Source organism: Nothobranchius furzeri, chromosome 10 (assembly GCF_043380555.1).
Source record: "Nothobranchius furzeri strain GRZ-AD chromosome 10, NfurGRZ-RIMD1, whole genome shotgun sequence".
NCBI classification, from domain to species: domain Eukaryota; kingdom Metazoa; phylum Chordata; class Actinopteri; order Cyprinodontiformes; family Nothobranchiidae; genus Nothobranchius; species Nothobranchius furzeri.
This window is the reverse complement of record NC_091750.1, coordinates 63,660,166-63,680,685: the sequence shown is the minus strand read 5'-3', so window position 1 is coordinate 63,680,685 and position 20,520 is coordinate 63,660,166. Positions and strand designations below refer to the sequence as shown.

Genomic DNA, 20,520 nt, shown 5'->3' with positions numbered 1-20,520 from the left:
TGGCTAAGCCTCAAACTTTGACCTGTCGCCACGCTACTCTTTTTTTCACAGCTCCCTACTGGACTCCTTTTACCCAATCACCAGGATTCTGTGGCAAACAGCAGTAGACAAGTTGAGGTTACTTGGTCTCCAGTACTGGCAGGTTTTGAAAAAAGGCGGGGCTTTGGGACCATGGCGAAAATCGCCATCACGCCATGGAAATACGTTTGTCTCATTTCTTCAGTTATCGTGATATTGCTACGAAACTTCTGGTGAGTGATCCTAGTCTGAGCTCCAAGAGAAATAGACAGCTGAAGTTTGTGGGCGTGGCCTATATTCTTAAATAGCGCCCCCTAGAGCCATTAAAACTTTCAGCCCCAAGCCATGCTTTGACTGAGGATTACGAAATTTGGTACACTAATGTGGGGTCTCAGGACCTACAAAAAAGTCTCTTGGAGCCAAGCGTAAAGTCGCACAGGAAGTCGGCCATTTTGGTGCAAGTACGTGATTTAGTGGTTTTCGCACACATTGTTTGGAGAGTGATGCTCCGTCGCCCTTTTCACCAATCACCTTCAAACTTCTGCAATACACTCTTAAGACATAGGGGAAAAAATTCAACCGTCGGATTTTTCAAAAGTTGAAAGGTGTGGGCGTGGCTAAGCCTCAAACGTTGACCTTTCGCCATTACTTTACTTGACTTAATAACTCCCATGTGCATGATCAGATCTTTTTCGAACTTTGTCTGTGTGATCATTGACCATATCTGTAAACAATGACAATGTGGACAGCTGACATCACCTAAGCCCCGCCCCCTGACTACAGGAATTTATTTTTTATGCTGAAATGCCCATATTTGTCCCCTCTAATTTAGTCAACATGACCCTAAGGTCATGCACTGTCTTCATGATGCTGTAATGACCATTCAGATCTGATAGCTTTCCAGAAAGGGAGGGGCTTTGATGCCATGGCGAATTCTGGCGTAACGCCGTAATCTTAATATTCAATTTAATGGTGAGCTCAGAGGGGATGCTGAGTCAGGGTGAGGTGCAGACTAGGAGGCCATTCGCGGTTTCTGGTGTCGGGGTGGTTGACGTTTCTGTTCTGTCAGACGTGCACTGGTGCGACGGCAGACCGGAGCGGCGCGGAGCTGCGAGGGCCGAACGACGCTGCTTGCAGCTTTAATTAGGCCCGAGCAGCGAAAGCGCTGCGAAGGCCTCTTGTTTTTGCTCTGATTATTATTATTTTTTGTTATTCCGTGCCCCCTTTGAACGGCTTTTTGGGGACCTTAACATACCCCAAAACTCACAATATTTTGCAAACTTCTCAGGCCTGGTGAAAAATTTGATATTTTAAAGGTCCCAAAAAAATCGCAAAGAAAATGGCTGAACAGCGCCCCCTACAAAGTGAAAAAAAACCCTCTCCATAAAGCTTAGTTTATCGTACAGTTATGAAATTTGGTACACTTGTAGAACTCAACAGTCCGCACAGAAAAGTCTCTTGCAAGCATGGTCAATATCAAACAGGAAGTCGGCCATTTTGGGTTGAAATGGCGATTTTTAGCCGTTTTTGCCGTTTTTAGGGTCCGTTTCTGATTGGATTGCTCGATCATTTTTCGCACGATCGTCTCAAAACTTGTGTAAAATTGCTCAGAAGGAATGGGCGAACAAAATGAGACAAGGATTCTGAGTTTTCGTATATGTTGAAGGGGCGGGGCCAGGCCTCGAAGTTTGACTACTCGCCAAAAAATTTAAAATTGCTATAACTTAATAACTGAAAGGAATAGAATTACCAAACTTTCTGTGGTCATTCGTCATCCAGCCACAAAGTAAATTGAATGGTCGGATGATGACATCACACAAGCCCCGCCCCCTCAGGACCAAAAAGGTCAAGTTTTACTGTGAAAGGTCCCAAATTGCCCCATTTCACTTAATCACCACAAACTTGTAGCTGATAACTCAAGACAAGTGGAGGTTGCTTGGCGTCACTTTATGGGAGTTTTCGGCAGAAGGCGGGGCTGTGGCGGCGCGGCGAAGTCAGGCGTACCGCCATGGCCTTACGTTTGCCTTCCATTTCGTCATTTCTAAAGATATCGTCACGAAACTTGTTGTGAGTGATCCTAGTCCGGCCCCTCAAAAGATCTGATGTGAACATCCGGTGGGCGTGGCCTATTTTCTGAAATAGGGCCCCCTAGGACCATTAAAACTGTCAGCCCCAAGCCATGCTTTGACTGAGGAGTACGAAATTTGGTACACTAATGTGGTGTCTCAGGACCTACAAAAAAGTCTCTTGGAGCCAAGTGCAAAGTTGCACAGGAAGTCGGCCATTTTGGTCCAAGTACGCAATTTAGTGGTTTTCGCACACGTTGTTTGGAGAGTGATGCTCCGTCGCCATTTTCACCAATCTGCTTCAAACTTCTGCCATCTGCTCTTAAGACATAGAGGAAAAAATTCAACCGTCGGATTTTTCAAAAGTTGAAAGGTGTGGGCGTGGCTAAGCCTCAAACTTTGACCTGTCGCCGCACCACTCTTTTTTTCACAGCTCCCTACTGGACTCCTTTTACCCAATCAGCAGGAGTCTCTGGCAAATAGCAGTAGACAACTTGAGGTCACTTGGTATCCAGTACTGGAAGGTTTCAAAAAAAGGCAGGGCTTTGGGAGCATGGCGAAAATCGCCATCACGCCATGGAAATACGTTTGCCTCTCATTTCTTCATTTATCGTGATATCGTTACGAAACTTCTGGTGAGTGATCCTAGTCTGACCACAAAGAGACATAGACAGCTGAAATATGTGGGCGTGGCCTAATTTCTGAAATAGCACCCCCTAGGACCATTTAAACTAATAGCCCCAAGCCATGCTTTGACTGAGGATTACGAAATTTGGTACACTAATGTGGTGTCCCAGGACCTACAAAAAAGTCTCTTGGAGCCAATCACAAAATTGCACAGGAAGTCGGCCATTTTGGTCCAAGTACGCGATTTAGTGGTTTTCGCACACGTTGTTTGGAGAGTGATGCTCCGTCGCCCTTTTCACCAATCGCCTTCAAACTTCTGCTGTATACTCTTAAGGCATAGGGGAAAAAATTCAACCGTCGGATTTTTCAAAAGTTGAAAGGTGTGGGCGTGGCTAAGCCTCAAACTTTGACCTGTCGCCGCGCCACTCTTTTTTTCACAGCTCCCTACTGGACTCCTTTTACCCAATCGGCAGGAGTCTCTGGCAAATAGCAGTAGACAACTTGAGGTCACTTGGTATCCAGTACTGGAAGGTTTCAAAAAAAGGCGGGGCTTTGGGAGCATGTCGAAAATCGCCATCACGCCATGGAAATACGTTTGCCTCTCATTTCTTCATTTATCGTGATATTGTTACGAAACTTCTGGTGAGTGATCCTAGTCTGACCCCAAAGAGACATAGACACCTGAAATATGTGGGCGTGGCCTAATTTCTGAAATAGCGCCCCCTAGGACCATTTAATTTATTAGCCCCAAGCCATGCTTTCACTGAGGATTACGAAATTTGGTACACTAATGTGGTGTCCCAGGACCTACAAAAAAGTCTCTTGGAGCCAAGCACAAAATTGCACAGGAAGTCGGCCATTTTGGTCCAAGTACGCGATTTAGTGGTTTTCGCACACGTTGTTTGGAGAGTGATGCTCCTTCGCCCTTTTTACCAATCGCCTTCAAACTTCTGCTATATACTCTTAAGGCATAGGGGAAAAAAGTCAACCGTCGGATTTTTCAAAAGTTGAAAGGTGTAGGCGTGGCTAAGCCTCAAACTTTGACCTTTCGCCATTACTTGACTTAATAACTCCCATGTGCATGATCAGATCTTTTTCGAACTTTGTCTGTGTGATCATTGACCATATCTGTAAACAATGACAATGTGGACAGCTGACATCATCTAAGCCCCGCCCCCTGACTAAAGGAAGTTATTATTTTATGCTGAAATGCCCATATTTGTCCCCTCTAATTTAGTCAACATGACACCATGCACTGTCTTCATGATGCTGTAATGGCCATTCAAATCTGATAGCTTTCCAGAAAGGGAGGGGCTTTAATGCCATGGCGAATTCTGGCGTAACGCCGTAACCTTACAATTCAATTTAATGGTGAGCTCAGAGGGGATGCTTAGTCAGGGTGAGGTGCGGACTAGGAGGCCATTTGCTGTTTCCGGTGACGGGATGATTGACGTTTCTGTTCTGCCAGACATGCCCTGGTGCCCCGGGCTGCCGGCCAGGCCGGAGCGGCGCGGAGCTGCGAGGGCCGAACGACGCTGCTTGCAGCTTTAATTATTTTTTGTTATTCCGTGCCCCCTTTGAACAGCTTTTTGGGGACCTTAACATACCCCAAAACTCACAATATTTTGCACACTTGTCAGGCCTGGTGAAAAATTTGATATTTTAAAGGTCCCAAAAAAATCGCAAAGAAAATGGCTGAACAGCGCCCCCTACAAAGTGAAAAAAACCCCTCTCCATAAAGCTTAGTTTATCGTACAGTTATGAAATTTGGTACACTTGTAGTACTCAACAGTCCGCACAGAAAAGTCTCTTGCAACCATGGTCAATATCAAACAGGAAGTCGGCCATTTTGGGTTGAAATGGCGATTTTTTGCCGTTTTTGCCGTTTTTAGGGTCCGTTTCTGATTGGATTGCTCGATCATTTTTCGCACGATCGTCTCAAAAATTGTGTAAAATTGCTCAGAAGGGATGGGCGAACAAAATGAGATAAGGATTCTGAGTTTTCGTATATGTTGAAGGGGCGGAGCCAGGCCTCGAAGTTTGACTACTCGCCAAAAATATTTAAATTGCTATAACTTCATAACTGAATGGAATAGAGTTACCAAACTTTCTGTGGTCATTCGTCATCCACCCACAAAGTAAATTGAAAGGTCGGATGATGACATCACACAAGCCCCGCCCCCTCAGGACCAAAAAGATCAAGTTTTACTGTGAAAGGTCCCAAATTGCCCCATTTCACTTAATCACCACAAATTTGTAGCTGGTAACTCAAGACAAGTGGGGGTTGCTTGGCGTCACTTTATGGGAGTTTTCGGCAGAGGGCGGGGCTGTGGCGGCGCGGCGAATTCAGGCGTACCGCCTTGGCCTTACGTTTGCCTCCCATTTCGTCATTTCCAAAGATATCGTCACGAAACTTCTTGTGAGTGATCCTAGTCCGGCCCCCCAAAAGATCTGATGTGAACATCTGGTGGGCGTGGCCTATTTTCTGAAATAGCGCCCCCTAGGACCATTAAAACTGTCAGCCCCAAGCCATGCTTTGACTGAGGATTACGAAATTTGGTACACTAATGTGGTGTCTCAGGACCTACAAAAAAGTCTCTTGAAGCCAAGTGCAAAGTCGCACAGGAAGTCGGCCATTTTGGTCCAAGTGCGCGATTTAGTGGTTTTCGCACACCTTGTTTGGAGAGTGATGCTCCGTCGCCCTTTTCACCAATCTCCTTGAAACGTCTGCTATATACTCTTAAGACAAAGAGGAAAAAATTCAACCGTCGGATTTTTCAAAAGTTTAACGGTGTGGGCGTGGCTAAGCCTCAAACTTTGACCTGTCGCCACGCCACTCATTTTTTCACAGCTCCCTACTGGACTCCTTTTACCCAATCAGCAGGAATCTCTGGCAAACAGCAGTAGACAACTTGAGGTCACTTGGTATCCAGTACTGGCAGGTTTCAAAAAAAGGCGGGGCTTCAGGAGCATGGCGAAAATCGCCATCACGCCATGGAAGTATGTTTGCCTCTCATTTCTTCAGTTATCGTGATATTGCTACGAAACTTCTGGTGCGTGATCCTAGTCTGACCCCCAAGCGACATAGATATCTGAATTTAGTGGGCGTGGCCTATTTTCTTAAATAGCGCCCCCTAGGACCATTTAAACTAATAGCCCCAAGCTATGCTTTGACTGAGGATTACGAAATTTGGTACACTAATGTGGTGTCTCAGGACCTACAAAAAAGTCTCTTGGAGCCAAGCGCAAAGTCGCACAGGAAGTCGGCCATTTTGGTCCAAGTGCGCGATTTAGTGGTTTTCGCACACGTTGTTTGGAGAGTGATGCTCCGTCGCCCTTTTCACCAATCTCCTTCAAACTTCTGCTATATAATCTTAAGACATAGGGGAAAAAATTCAACCGTCGGATTTTTCAAAAGTTGAAAGATGTGGGCGTGGCTAAGCCTCAAACTTTGACCTGTCGCCACGCCACTCTTTTTTTCACAGCTCCCTACTGGACTCCTTTTACCCAAACACCAGGATTCTGTGGCAAACAGCAGTAGACAAGTTGAGGTTACTTTGTCTCCAGTACTGGCAGGTTTTGAAAAAAGGCGGGGCTTTGGGAGCATGGCGAAAATCGCCATCACGCCATGGAAATACGTTTGCCTCTCATTTCTTAAGTTATCGAGATATCACCTCGAAATTTGTTGTGAGTGATCCTAGTCTGACCCCCAATAGAAATGGACAGCTAAAATTTGTGGGCGTGGCCATTTTTCTGAAATAGCGCCCCCTAGGACCATTAAAACTGTCAGCCCCTAGCCATTCTTTGACTGAGGATTACGAAATTTGGTACACTAATGAGGTGTCTCCGGACCTACAAAAAAGTCTCTTGGAGCCAAGTGCAAAGTCGCACAGGAAGTCGGGCATTTTGGTCCAAGTACGCGATTTAGTTGTTTTGGCACACGTTGTTTGGAGAGTGATGCTCCGTTGCCCTTTTCACCAATCGCCTTCAAACTTCTGCTATTTACTCTTAAGACATAGGAGAAAAAATTCAACCGTCGGATTTTTCAAAAGTTGAAAGGTGTGGGCGTGGCTAAGTCTCAAACTTTGACCTTTCGCCATTACTTTACTTGACTTAATAACTCCCATGTGCATGATCAGATCTTTTTCGAACTTTGTCTGTGTGATCATTGACCATATCTTTAAACAATGACAATGTGGACAGCTGACATCACCTAAGCCCCGCCCCCTGAATACAGGAAGTCTATTGTTTTATGCTGAAATGCCCATATTTGTCCCCTCTAATTTAGTCAACATGACACTAAGGTCATGCACGGTCTTCATGATGCTGTAATGACCATTCAGATCTGATAGCTTTCCAGATAGGGAGGGGCTTTGATGCCATGGCGAATTCTGGCGTAACGCCGTAACCTTACAATTCAATTTAATGGTGAGCTCAGAGGGGATGCTGAGTCAGGGTGAGGTGCGGACGAGGAGGCCATTTGCGGTTTCTGGTGTCGGGGTGGTTGACGTTTCTGTTCTGCCAGACGTGCCCTGGTGCCCCGGGCTGCCGGCCAGGCCGGAGCGGCGCGGAGCTGCGAGGGCCGAACGACGCTGCTTGCAGCTTTAATTTAGTTTGTAACCTCATCGTTGCTTGTTGGTCCAACAGCCTAGAGGTCTTCTCTGCTGATAACACCCCATGGATATTAAAAATTTAAACAAGCGGTTCCAGAGTTTGCATTTGCATATTTGTCTGATGACACCAGCCTGCAAAACTACAAACATCCCATCATCTCTGAAGAAAAAGAGTGGATCTGCGTTCACATTGAGCAGGATGTCGTAACAGGAGGCATGAGGAACATCAAGAAGAGTAAAAGTGTTCTGTGTCTGTGTCAGCTTCTTTTTTTATGCATTTATTTTCTCTTAGTTTGGCCCATCCTGGAAGAATCTACACAAACGTGTTGTTCTGACAAGGAGAACACTAATGAGCAAACAAGAAAGAAATCATGTCTCTTGATTTCTTTCTGCTCAAAATAGTAATTGGGGTAAATTAATCAAAAACTGCTGTGAATGCACCAAGAAAACAAGACACAGCTGAAATAATGCACTATATTAAGTGTTCCAAAGTATTAATTTACATAAAGCCTGTGCTCATTTTCTAATGACTGTAATTGGTTCAAATAATATATGTTCATTCAGAGAGCTACAAACGTATTACAGTTTAATCTGTAACATATTAACCCTCTGGAGGCAGGCATTGCAGATCTGCAACAGTTTAAACCTACCTACTGTCATGGTCTGGGGATTATGTCTAACCCAAGACATGCAGAATCACAACCCAAAACACAGAATGAAGTAATATATATATATATATATATATATATATATATATATATATTTTTTTTTTTAAATGGAGAAACTGAAGGCGCACTGGGAAGTCCAGTGGGATTGAGAACGGGAGCGCAGCGTCTGGTGAGGGGAGAGCAAATACAGGTGAGTCCAGGGAGGTAAGTCTTAACTAGGAAGATGCAGAGAAAAGACTTACTGGGAGTTGAGGGAAAGCACAGGAATGAGGGGGGCGGGTTGAGAGCCGGGGTGTATCCAAGTGTGTGTGTGTGTGGGGGGGGGGGGGGGGGGGGGGGTCCAGGAGCGGGAGCGTGAGGTGAGCAGGAGAGCGGGTCGGTCGGGATGGATGGAGAACGAATCAGGGCTGAGCCCAGAAATCGAGCACGAGTGAATAATCCTGAGACGTCCAAAAAAAAAAAAACAAGCTGTAGCAATCAGCCAGCGCCGTGGTGTGTTCTCCATCCTCCTTAAGTAGCAGGACCCACTAATTGCTAACCAGGTGCAGCTGGGAAACTCCCTCTCCCGCAACACACAACTCAAAGGTGGAAAGTTGAGAGGAGCTCATGACACCTACCTGGTTACTCCACATACGTATTTCATGTGCATTTTTAAACTCAGAATTACCCCTGAAGGACTTAGTTTTTCGTCCTGTTACCAAAACTTATTTTGAGCCTGAGAGGGTTAAAACAACACTAAAGAATTTTTAACACTTTAAGCTATTGCTTTCAATAATAATAATAATAATAATACATTTTATTTAAAAGCGCCTTTCAGGACACCCAAGGTCACTTTACACAAAACACGTAATAAAATACAATAAAACAATAATCAAATCCAAAGAAGAAAAAAATGAGAGAAACATTTCAATAAAATCAGAGGTTGTAGGCAGATTTAAACATGTGTGCTTTGAGTTTTGATTGGAAAAGGGTAAAACTGTCGACGTTCCTGATGTCTGGGGGAAGTGAGTTCCAGAGTCGAGGAGCAGAGCGGCTGAAAGCTCTGCTCCCCATGGTAGCGAGTCGGGCAGAAGGAACCACAAGATGGATGGAAGAAGAAGATCTGAGTGAACGGGACGGGGTGTGAATACTTATAAGGTCTGAGATATATGGAGGAGAGAGGTTGTGGATTGCTTTGAAGGTATGGAGGAGAATTTTGTAGATGGACCTGAATTTAACTGGGAGCCAGTGAAGCTGCTGGAGAACCAGCGTGATGTGGTGAAAGGAAGGGGTTCTGGTGATAATACGGGCTGCTGAATTCTGGACCAGTTGCAGTTTATGAAGGAGTTTGTTGGGAAGAGCATAAAGAAGTGAATTGCAGTAGTCGATACGGGAGGTGATGAGGCTGTGGACGAGAATGGCGGCAGTGTGAGGGGCCAGTGAGGGACGGAGACGGTTTATGGAACGTAGATGGAAGTATGCTGACCGAATTAAGTTATTAATGTGAGCCTGAAAAGAAAGTGAGCTGTCGAGAATGACACCCAGACTCTTGACGTGAGGTGAGGGGGAGACTGTGACGCTGTCAATAGTTAAAGAAAAGCTGTCAGATGTTGAGAGGGTGGAGTTAGTGCCAACAAGAAGAAGTTCAGTTTTATTGCCGTTGAGTTTGAGGAAATTAGAGGTGAACCATGATTTGATTTCAGAGAGGCAGAGTGTAAGGGAGGATGGTGGGAGAGTTGAGTTGGGTTTACTGGAAATGTAGAGCTGGGTGTCATCTGCAAAGCAGTGAAACTGGATATTGAATTTGCGGAAGATTTTGCCGATAGGGAGGAGATATACTATGAAGAGGAGGGGCCCCAGGACAGAGCCCTGGGGCACACCTGACTTGACTGGGGAGGGTTCTGAGGTAAAGGATTTTAACTGGATGAACTGAGTGCGGCCAGTAAGGTAAGATTGAAACCAGCTGAGGGGGGTGTGAGTGATGCCTAAGGAAGAGAGTCTATTGAGGAGGATGGGATGAGAAATTGTGTCAAAGGCCGCACTCAGATCGAGGAGAATAAGAATAGAGATTAAACCAGAATCAGCAGCAATGAGTAGGTCGTTAGTGATCTTGATGAGAGCTGTTTCTGTGCTGTGGTGGGGACGGAAGCCAGACTGAAACTGTTCATAAAGGTTATTGCGGGTGAGATGTGAATGGAGCTGAGATGCAACAGTTTTCTCAAGGACTTTGGAAATGAAGGGAAGATGGGAAATGGGACGGAGGTTATTGAAATCATTGGGATCTAAACCAGGTTTTTTTAGAATAGGGCTGACTGAAGCGGATTTGAATAGGGAGGGGACCGTACCAGAGGATAGTGAGGAATGAATAATGGCTGTTATAAAAGGGAGCAGAGAAGAAAGGCACGATTTAACTAAAACAGTTGGAATAGGGTCCAGTTGACAGGTGGAAGGTTTGGATTTGGTGATGTAATCTAATATTTCTGAGGGATGGGGAAGTTCAAAGGAGGAGAACGGAATGGTGGGTTCAAATAAATCAGGAGAGGGAGGGGAGGAATGAGGTAAAGAAAGATGGATTCTATTGACCTTCTCATTAAAAAACTGAAGGAGAGAGTTACAGGTTTCTGAAGAGTAAAGATGGATGGGTAAGGAGTCGGGAGGCTTTCAAATTAGTTTCAGTGGTTTTTAAACAAAAAAACTTGACCAACTTTACATTGGACTGCACTTTGTAGCCTTCTGCTGACCAGAATCTGCACTAAACAGCTTTGTGGTTTGGGTAGGAGCTCTAGTGGGAGGTCTCTGTCTGCTTTACGATAATATGGATCCTCAGTCACACCCATCTACTTCCGGACCACGGGTCCCCGGAAGAACGAAAAAATGAATGCAAGTCAATGGAGCTAAAAACGCTATTTTCTAATTCCTCCTGTTACGTGCCATGGATTTCACAAATGATGTCTGTGAATTTTAAAGAAGCATTTTGACACGTGCTGTACAAAGAACATGCTTAATTTCGAACGGAAAGGGGGGGGGGGGGGTATTTTAGGTTTTGTGTGAAAATAACTCCAGAACTACAAATGCGGTTCACGAAAGTGACGTCATCGAACCAAACATGGAGAAAACTGAGGGAAAAGGACTTAAAGTTCTGCAAACTTCCCACAGGAGGAAAGAACCACCATAAATCTGGCCATGTGATAAGTAGCAGCTTTGTTAGGGGAGAGGAGATTATGTGGTGACGTCACATTTGCGACGGGCTGATTTCTGGTGTGTAGTCATGCTAATTACGAACTTTTACAAGCTCATAAATCTCAAAGTATGTGACTGGCATAGTCGAAACACCCATCATTACTTTCATTTAAATTGCAGTACAACATATGTGTGATCCAGGGTGTAAGGCAAAGCGGATTGGAAAATAGCGCTTTTAGCCCCGTTGACTTGCATTCATGTTTTCGTTCTTCCGGGGACCCATGAGCTGACCGGAAAGGAAGGAGACTTGGGCTCCCTATAACTGTTTACTGTGATGCTAGCTAATAAAAAGGCTAGCTGTTAGCTTTTTCAGTTCACTGGTGGTCAATATCAAGCACAATCAGAAGAAGAATTTTGATCTCTTTGTTTGCATCATGGCGGAGCCTGGAAGGAAAAGTAAGAGAGAAACACATTTGAAGAAAGTTTGAGGTAGCTAAAGGAAGTGACAAAAGAATGGACTGATGGTGACCTGGCTTTGTTGCTGCTGGACCTGTAAGTAATCCTGGTCTTCCCAAAAAAAGCAGCTTGTTCAGAATGTTGCTGCTAGAGTCTTAACACAGCAAATCACTCTTATTCTTAAATCTCTACACTTGTTACCAGTAAACTACCGAATCTATTTCTAAGTGCTTCTAGTAGTTTATAAATCTCTCAATGGCATTGGGCCAGAATAAGTGTTTGAGCTCATTCTGTATAAATATATACACCCAACAGGGCTCTAAGATCCTTAGGAAGCAGTCAGCTGGTAGAACCCCGGGTCAGAACCAAACAGGGTGAAGCTACATTTAGCTACTATGCTGCACTCAGATGGAATCAGCTTCCTCATGACCTCAAATGTGCCCCAACTCTAGTACCTTTAAAATGAAAATTGAAAACCTTCATGTATTCATCAGCCTTTGAATTACTGTTCTTATACTGCACCTTCTGCACTGTAACTGCTCACCCTTTAACTTTATCTTTTTTATGATGGTTGTAATTCCACTTTAAACCAGTAGGAGGGGAAAGCAGGGAAACTGTTGCATTACTGACCCATAAACTGAAACAATGCGCCTGTAGCAATCATTTAGCTTCTGGTTTTTAAACATTACAGCAAATTGTTCCCTAAGAAACTAACAAAGGGAGCTAAAGAACAGAAATACCATCTGTGGCTTCAACTTTATAGCTGCACAAATAAAGATGTCTCATTAAAGCAAAGCAAGAATAAATACTATTAAACTGATTTAGATGTGTAATTCCATTAGAGATTTAGGTTGTTTTTCTTCTGGGAGACAAAAATTCTGGTTTCCAGCCAGCATCTAACAGAGACACCAATATTTCCTTTACAGAAGTGAAATTAACTTCATACTACTCCAACAACAACAATAAAAGATTTATTTGTTTCTCAATAAGATAACAAATATGTAGGCTATGAAGGAAAATTAGGGAATATTTGTCACAGCCGTTTTTTAAAGTCACCTCATCAGAAGGCAAAAGCTCTAAAAAGCTCAACTTTACACTTCAGCAACTCCTCACTCATGCACACACACACACACACACACACACACACACACACACACACACACACACACACACACACACACACACACACACACACACACTGACAGCATCGATGTATGCAAATCTTTAGGAGTTTGAAATTTCAGGACTCGTGTTGTTCAAAGGATCTCAGCTGAAGCGAGTGAAGCTGAACGGATTGGTCTTGAACGCCCCTGAATATTAATACGTGACCCAGAGCTAAAGCCCCTCATCATAAATCCTCTGCATGTGCAGCTGGACATCATCACCAATGAACAAATCTTTGTTCAAGCCACAACAAGATCCAACACATGAAAAATATGAGGTTCTCTAGTAATATATATATATAATTGCAGCTTTTGGACAATCCCTTTGTGTTTGGCATTTTGGTAAAAATGTTGTCATGTGACCTTTACTTCTGACCACCCAGAGACTTGCGCTAATCTGCAGAAAGATGAAATCGGTATTAAACTGACACATGTCTGGGTCTGAGATGTGAAGAAAATGGAGTAAGTACACATAATTCCTATTTTTCTTCAAGTTTTCTACTCAGAGATGTGTTTGGCTTCATCGTTGTTTCTAAGCGTGTTGAATTATGGTGCCAAAAATTAAAAATGCTGTTAGGTAAATTGCAAAAGCAACCGTTTTCACACATGATAGTGGCCATGGCTGTCTAATGTGTGATTTCAACTTGATAAACATCAGTGAACTTTTGTTTTGTTAAGCAGGACAAACGTGTCCTTTAGTATGAAGCTCACCAACTTATGATGACGACAAGATAATTAAAGGGATAAACTGCTTTCCATAATACTGTTTTGGAACATCTGAAGCAATGACTGAAGTTTGCAACTGAACATTTGTTTTCCTTTTTTCTTCAACTTGCATCACTGGGGTCACATCTGAACTCTATCTTACTGTTTGATTCAAATGGAAACCCCTAATATCTAATATCCCTTACCTCACATTAGAGCATTTTTTTGTGCTGACACGTGTATTTTTGTGAATAACTTTGGCTATGTTAATGCAATTTATCTAATTTTTATGGAGGATGTGTATTTTGGAAGGAATTACAAAAAAAAGTTTGAAAAAATATTCAACCTACTTTATTAAAACGTGGAAATCATTTTGTACAGTTAAGCACATTGAAGCATTTTTTTGTGCCATTGACTTTCATGTAAATCATATATTTTTAATTAGCATAAATATTGGCATAATTTTAAAAAATTATGATTGTGCCCGTGTTTACAGTCTCATCACAAATGTAAAAAGCAGTTTTTACTGTTTTTCACTACATGGCATACTTTCTCCATATATAGCAGGGCAATGGCTGACCCAGCATTTAAACTGAATGATCTAGCTGTATTTCTTTACCTCTGACTGCCCATTATAATACATATTTTGCAAAAAAATGGTTTGTGTGTTATTTAGAGATGCCATACAATAGTTTGCATGTGTGTGTTCTGAATTTTTGGTAATTGTGCTTTTTCAGTGTTCTTTCAAAAAATAAGCCTGACTGAATGTACAAAATTAGCTTATTCTGCAAAATAGCATTTTGATATGTGTTCCTTTGTGTGTGATTGTTCAGGCATGCGTGTATGTAGGTATCAAAGCACTTTACAGATCTTCAAAGGACAGATCTGTGATCATTATCTGGAGTGGTTGAGCAGGTGTGGGCCATGGGAGTGTAGGGGGGGGGCACAGGTTCTCACACTCTGTTGACTTCATGAATATTCATCAAAGGCATGCTATATATCAAAAATCAAAGGATTTTCTGCTAAATTTCAGATACTCATTCACAATTTTACTTTTGCAAAATGTTATTTCAATAAGTACAAAGCATTTGCATGGATGAAAGCTAAGATGAAGGCTGAAAAACTTCAAAGGCATACATTTGTTTTTCAAAACAAATTCCTGCAGAATCGAATTTTGTTTACATTCAGTAGGGGCAGCTTACACAGGTGCACCAATTGACTAAAAGTACATATATGAGACTCAGATCAGGATTCATTTCTTTGAACCGCAACCATGAGAAGAAGATTCAATGTGAATGAAGCCCTGGAGGTGTTTCAGCAGCTTGAGGAAGAGGGAGAGTCAGCCTCATCCTCATCCACGGATGACAGCTCTTGTTCGGATGAAGAGGCTGAAGATCAGGCCTTTACCCCAGGGCCTGATTCAGGGGAAGAAATGGAAGAAGGTTCAGATGAGGAGGTGGTTGCTGCAGAGGAGAGATGGGACCATCCTTTGTGGCAATCAAAGAGCGGGATCGCCTGGTCCCCGACACCCGACACCAGGATCCCCTTTCGGGCTCCAGACGTCCGCCATTGTGGGATCACCCGCCTCGCTGTCAGCTACATCCAAACTATTGAGGACAGCTTCGATTTTTTTTAACTACAACAATCCTAGATGTAATAATAAAATACACCAATATAGAGGGAAGAAGAAAATATGACGATTGGACACCGCGTGGAACTCCGGGCATTGTTTGGGTTGCTCATCCTCGCTGGTGTGCACCGTTCCCGTGGGGAATCATCTGCCAGCCTCTGGGGGGAGGAAACGGGGAGGCCGATATTCAGAGCCACGATGAGTTTTGGAAGGTTCCACATGCTGACTGCAACATTGCGCTTTGATGACCGCTTGACCAGGGCAGCCCGCCGGTTGGTGCAGCAGGACAAGCTCGCTCCCCTGCGGGAAGTGTGGGACCTCTGGGCGGCCCGGCTCCCTCTCGCCTACAACCCCGGTGAAGATGTCTGCGTTGATGAACAGCTCGTCGGATTCAGAGGTCGCTGCAACTTCAAGCAGTACATGCCCTCAAAACCGGCAAAATATGGCATCAAGCTGTGGGTGGTGTGCGATGTGGCCACTTCTTATGCCTGGGGGATTATTCCCTATCTGGGCAAGACGACTCGAGACGCCCCGGCAGAAAGGGGGCAAGGGAAGCGGGTGGTACTGGAACTCACGGAGGGTCTGAGCGGCCGCACTGTCACCACGGACAATTTTTTCACCTCGCTGGTTCTTGGAGAGGAGCTGCTAAAAAAAAAATCTGTCTTGTGGGAACAGTTAGGCGCAACAAGCCAGAGTTGCCCCCACAGCTGCTCCAGATGAAAAGCAGAGCGGTTCTGTCCTCCCTGTTCGGCTTCACCTCCACCGCCACCGCGGTGAGCTACATTCCAAAGCGCCGGCGGAACGTTCTGCTCCTCAGCACCAAACACCATCAGGTTCAGATCCAGGAGGGACCGCAGCAGAAGCCGACCGTAATCATCGATTACAACCGCTGCAAAGGGGCAGTTGACAACTTGGACAAGGTAATTTATTTATTTTATTTTGTTTTATTATAATTCACCAACCTAATTGCATATGTAATTTATTTATTCATTTATTTTTATTCCAGCTTGTTGCAACATACAGCTGCCGCCGCAAGACCAGACGTTGGCCCATGTCGCTCTTCTGCAACATGTTAGATGTGAGCGCCTACAATGCCCTGGTCCTGTGGCTGTCTGTGGAACCGGCCTGGAACCAACAGAAGAGGAGCATCCGTCGAAGGCTGTTCTTGCAGGAGCTTGGGACCTCCATGGTGAGACCAGCCCAGGCGAGGCGCACTCGCTTGCCGCGGTCCAGCAAAGTGGAGCCAGGTCCAGCCCAGGAGCAGACAAAGAAAAGATGCCACCTTTGCAGAGGGAAGAGGAGCGTGCATGCACGCTTTTGCCATGCATGTGGACAGGCTGTGTGCAAGGAGCACTCAACAGTTGTGTGCTCAGCCTGCAGCTGTTAGCTCACTCCCCTCTGTGTTTCTCTCTCTTTCTCTCTCTCTCTCTCTCTCTCTCTCTCACACACACACACACACACACACACACACACACACACACACACACACACACACACACACACACACACACACACTTTTTCTTTGTTCGTGTGCTTTAATAAAGTGTTCAACTGGTCATCTTTGTAAGTGCATTTTTTTGTGCTCTAATGACTTTAACGTGAGTATTTTAGAAAATATGACATTACACAAAAACTACAAAGTGAGCAAAAAATATTTTTATGCCTATTTGTGACACTCCAAGGCTGTGACAACTTACCCACAAAAAAGGTCATCTGGACATAACACACAAAAAATGATTTGATTTTTTCATTTTTTGTACAGTTTTCAAACTTCGGGTTTTGCTAATAAACCTAGCAATAAAGGGGTTAAATCTGAGAAACACACACATATTTTATTATAGTTTGTTAGGGCTGAAGCCAAGGATGAAATTCATGTAAAAAAATTGGGACTTATGAAATATTATATAATATTTCTATGGGAAGCTTTCTAAGTGCATTTTTTTGTGCTCTAATGACTTTAACGTGAGTATTTTAGAAAATATGACATTACACAAAAACTACAAAGTGAACAAAAAATATTTTTATGCCTATTTGTGACACTCCAAGGCTGTGACAACTTACCCACAAAAAAGGTAATCTGGACATAACACACAAAAAATGATTTGATTTTTTCATTTTTTGTACAGTTTTCAAACTTTGGGTTTTGCTAATAAACCTAGCAATGAAGGGGTTAAATCTGAGAAACACACACATATTTTATTATAGTTTGTTAGGGCTGAAGCCAAGGATGAAATTCATGTAAAAAAATTGGGACTTATGAAATATTATATAATATTTCTATGGGAAGCTTTCTAAGTGCATTTTTTTGTGCTCTAATGACTTTAACGTGAGTATTTTAGAAAATGTGACATTACACAAAAACTACAAAGTGAGCAAAAAATATTTTTATGCCTATTTGTGACACTCCAAGGCTGTGACAACTTACCCACAAAAAAGTTAATCTGGACATAACACACAAAAAATGATTTGATTTTTTCATTTTTTGTACAGTTTTCAAACTTCGGGTTTTGCTAATAAACCTGGCAATGAAGGGGTTAAATCTGAGAAACACACACATATTTTATTATATTTTGTTAGGGCTGAAGCCAAGGATGAAATTCATGTAAAAAAATTGGGACTTATGAAATATTATATAATATTTCTAAAGGAAGCTTTCTAAGTGCATTTTTTTGTGCTCTAATGACTTTAACGTTAGAAAATTTAAACGTTGGGTAAGGGATATTTTGCTTCCGGGGAAAGAAACTGGCTAAATGGCTCAATTTAACTGTGAGGAATGTAAATCTACAATAAATAGAAATGATGACAAACATTTTGCCAAAGATTATGACAGAGATTAAATGATGCAGCCAGCTTCTAACAGAAAATAAGACAGACTGGTTCTGGGTCATTGCAGGGTGACCAGGACGAACGGCACCTTGCGTAAACAGCTGTTGCGCTTACCGATCCTGAGGACCTGGGTCGAGCCCAGATAGAGCTCCGCCGCGAAGACAATGTAGCAGAAAAGTCTGTTTCTTTGCTCCATAGTTTCCCAGCCGAGCTCAGTGGGAATACTGGGACCACACCAGACTGAAACAGCCTCCATCCGAGCGGAAACTCCACCGATGAGCCATGTTCCAGCGCGCAATGCAAGGTGTTCTTTTATTTATTTATTCCCAACTGCTCGATCAACACTCCGATGTTCAAAATACACCAGAGATTATTTCTGGAAACACACGGGGGACCGGATCCAACATGCAAAAGTTAAAATTAGGTCAAAAGTTCTAGAGGAAAAAGTGCCAGCGTTTAAACCGCGTCCAACAGCCCGTGCGCCTCCACAAGACCAAAGCAGCGTTCGGGTAGCTGAGAGGCGCAGCAGAATTCAACTTCCTGTACATTTTCAAAATAAGACAAGTTTTTAAGCAACAAATATTAGCGACATTTTTCTTCTTATTACGTTTAGCTTCACAATTCACGGTTTGGTTTTGAAATAGTAATACCATAATATGCTTCTTCTGAATTCTGTAACACATTTTTTAAATTTCGTTAATCAAACAATTATGTTTGCTAATTCATTGTTGTGGTTATCAAAGTGAAAATAGCAACTTTTATTTTGAAACTACCTGTGGGTTCAAACTGACTTCAGTCGTTTTGGATTAGGGAGCAGATGGATTGGCAGAATTTCTCTGCACTGGTGCTAATGAGCAGAGAATAATCTTCAGGTCAAATGCATGCCACGGTACTAACTCTCACAGCTTCTGTTTTATTTATTTATTTATTTTTTATCAAACTGGATCATGGGATGAATTTACATCCAATTCAAATGCTCTAGAAACCATCTAATTTAAAACAGTAAACACTGTAATAGTGGTTTGCTTAATAGCACTTGAGAGAATGATGACTCCTCTGCATCTTGTATTGATTTGTGACTTTATTAGTCAGTGAATCCCTGACAATAAACACTGTCCAGAGGATTATTGGCAGCACCCTGCCATCCCTTGAGGCCATCTCCAGAACCTGCTGCCTGAAGAGAACCGCTGCTATCCTTCGTGACCCCACCCACCCTGCCCACTGCCTGTTTGACCTGTTGCCCTCAGGGCGCCACTTCAGGTCAGTTAAATCACATACCACCAGACTTTCCAACAGCTTCTTCCCTTGGGCCATCAGAACATTCAACACAACAGCACAATTCAACCCCCCCACATCCCCATCAGTAATGTGGACTAATCTGTTTTAAATCCTTTTAATTTGTTGTTTTAGCAGATCTGAATCACTGGTTGCACTGCACTGGTGTTTGCTAAATGTTTTTAAATTGTTTTAGTCCTCTATGGTTTTGATATTTATTGTTATTTGTTGTCTTGTGCACTGTTGATGGCAGACCATCTGTAATTTAATTGCCATGAGCAATTACAATAAAGTATATTCTATTCTATTCTATTCTATTCTATTCTATTCATGTGAAGCTATGGAAATTCAGAAATAGCCGTAAATTCAAAAGAAGTTGCTTTGAGGTGCGCTTTTGTAGAAATGCTAAATATTCTCTCAGAAAATGACTAGTGCCAACATTTCACACTATGCTGCTTTTTCATAAATCTTTACATCACCATCAGTTTAATGTTAAATGTATAGCAAAGAAAAGTTAGATAATTCAAAGTATTCCCAGTATGCACAGGAAGCACTTCATCCCATATAAATAATAAATGTATGAATGGAACCTTTGATGCACTTTTTGCATCCTTTTGTGCTGCTAAATTGGGATTCAACTGCCTCTGTCAATAAGTTTTCTGTCAGTGTTTGGTTTTAAGAATTATGTGCCCAAAACAAGCCATTTCAAAATGTCCCTGTTTGTGATGTCACAAACAGAAAAATTGGTGTTGAACCACCTTTCATGTGCAAGAGCAAGTTGCCCCCCTCCAAATATCAAAGCGTCTTAGCTTATGTTAAGCCTGGGTGAGGGAGGGGTGGTTATGGCTAGCTACAGCTAGCTATCTTTAAATGGCAAAGCCCTGAAACGAATCATTCTGGAATGTACTGAAAATGTTGTGACAACCTGCTTTTCCACTCCTGATGTTTGCACCTTGGGCAGGATCGTCTGAGGATGATTGAGGACACCTGTGCCTAAAATCAACTTTACCGGAAGTCTGATGGAGAGAGCCTCTCTTCCCTACACACAAACATCTGGTGCAGGACATTTTTGCCTTGTTTGTTTTTGTTAAATATATACCCTTTTACACTCCCCCCTGTTTGTCATGGCTTTGAGCCAGGTTGTGAGAAAGTGGGGGCTTGTCCGGGATTTTAACCTGGGCCATTCAGAGCCTGACCTCGGCTTTCCAGAGAGTTCCCTTACAACTGAGTGCAATTCTGCCGCAAAACGGGAGGCAAAGCATTCCACACCGCTGATCCAACCAAGTCACAAAATCGGGAGAATTTGAACACCAT

The 20,520-nt window shown here is 43.1% G+C and overlaps 1 protein-coding gene across 6 annotated transcripts in view; it reads right to left on the bottom strand.

Moving 5' to 3' along the window:
* The window catches only part of LOC107386956 (glutamate receptor ionotropic, kainate 1), a 68,076-nt gene extending 49,382 nt beyond the window's left edge, over positions 1-18,694 (bottom strand). For all 6 annotated transcript variants that reach the window (XM_015961662.3, XM_015961664.3, XM_015961663.3 and 3 more), the window contains exon 1: positions 18,046-18,694. In XM_015961662.3, coding sequence (XP_015817148.1) covers positions 18,046-18,187 — 142 coding nt within the window. In that variant the 5' untranslated portion in view covers positions 18,188-18,694. The remainder of the gene's footprint in view (positions 1-18,045) is intronic.
* Between the last annotated feature and the right edge of the window lie 1,826 nt (positions 18,695-20,520).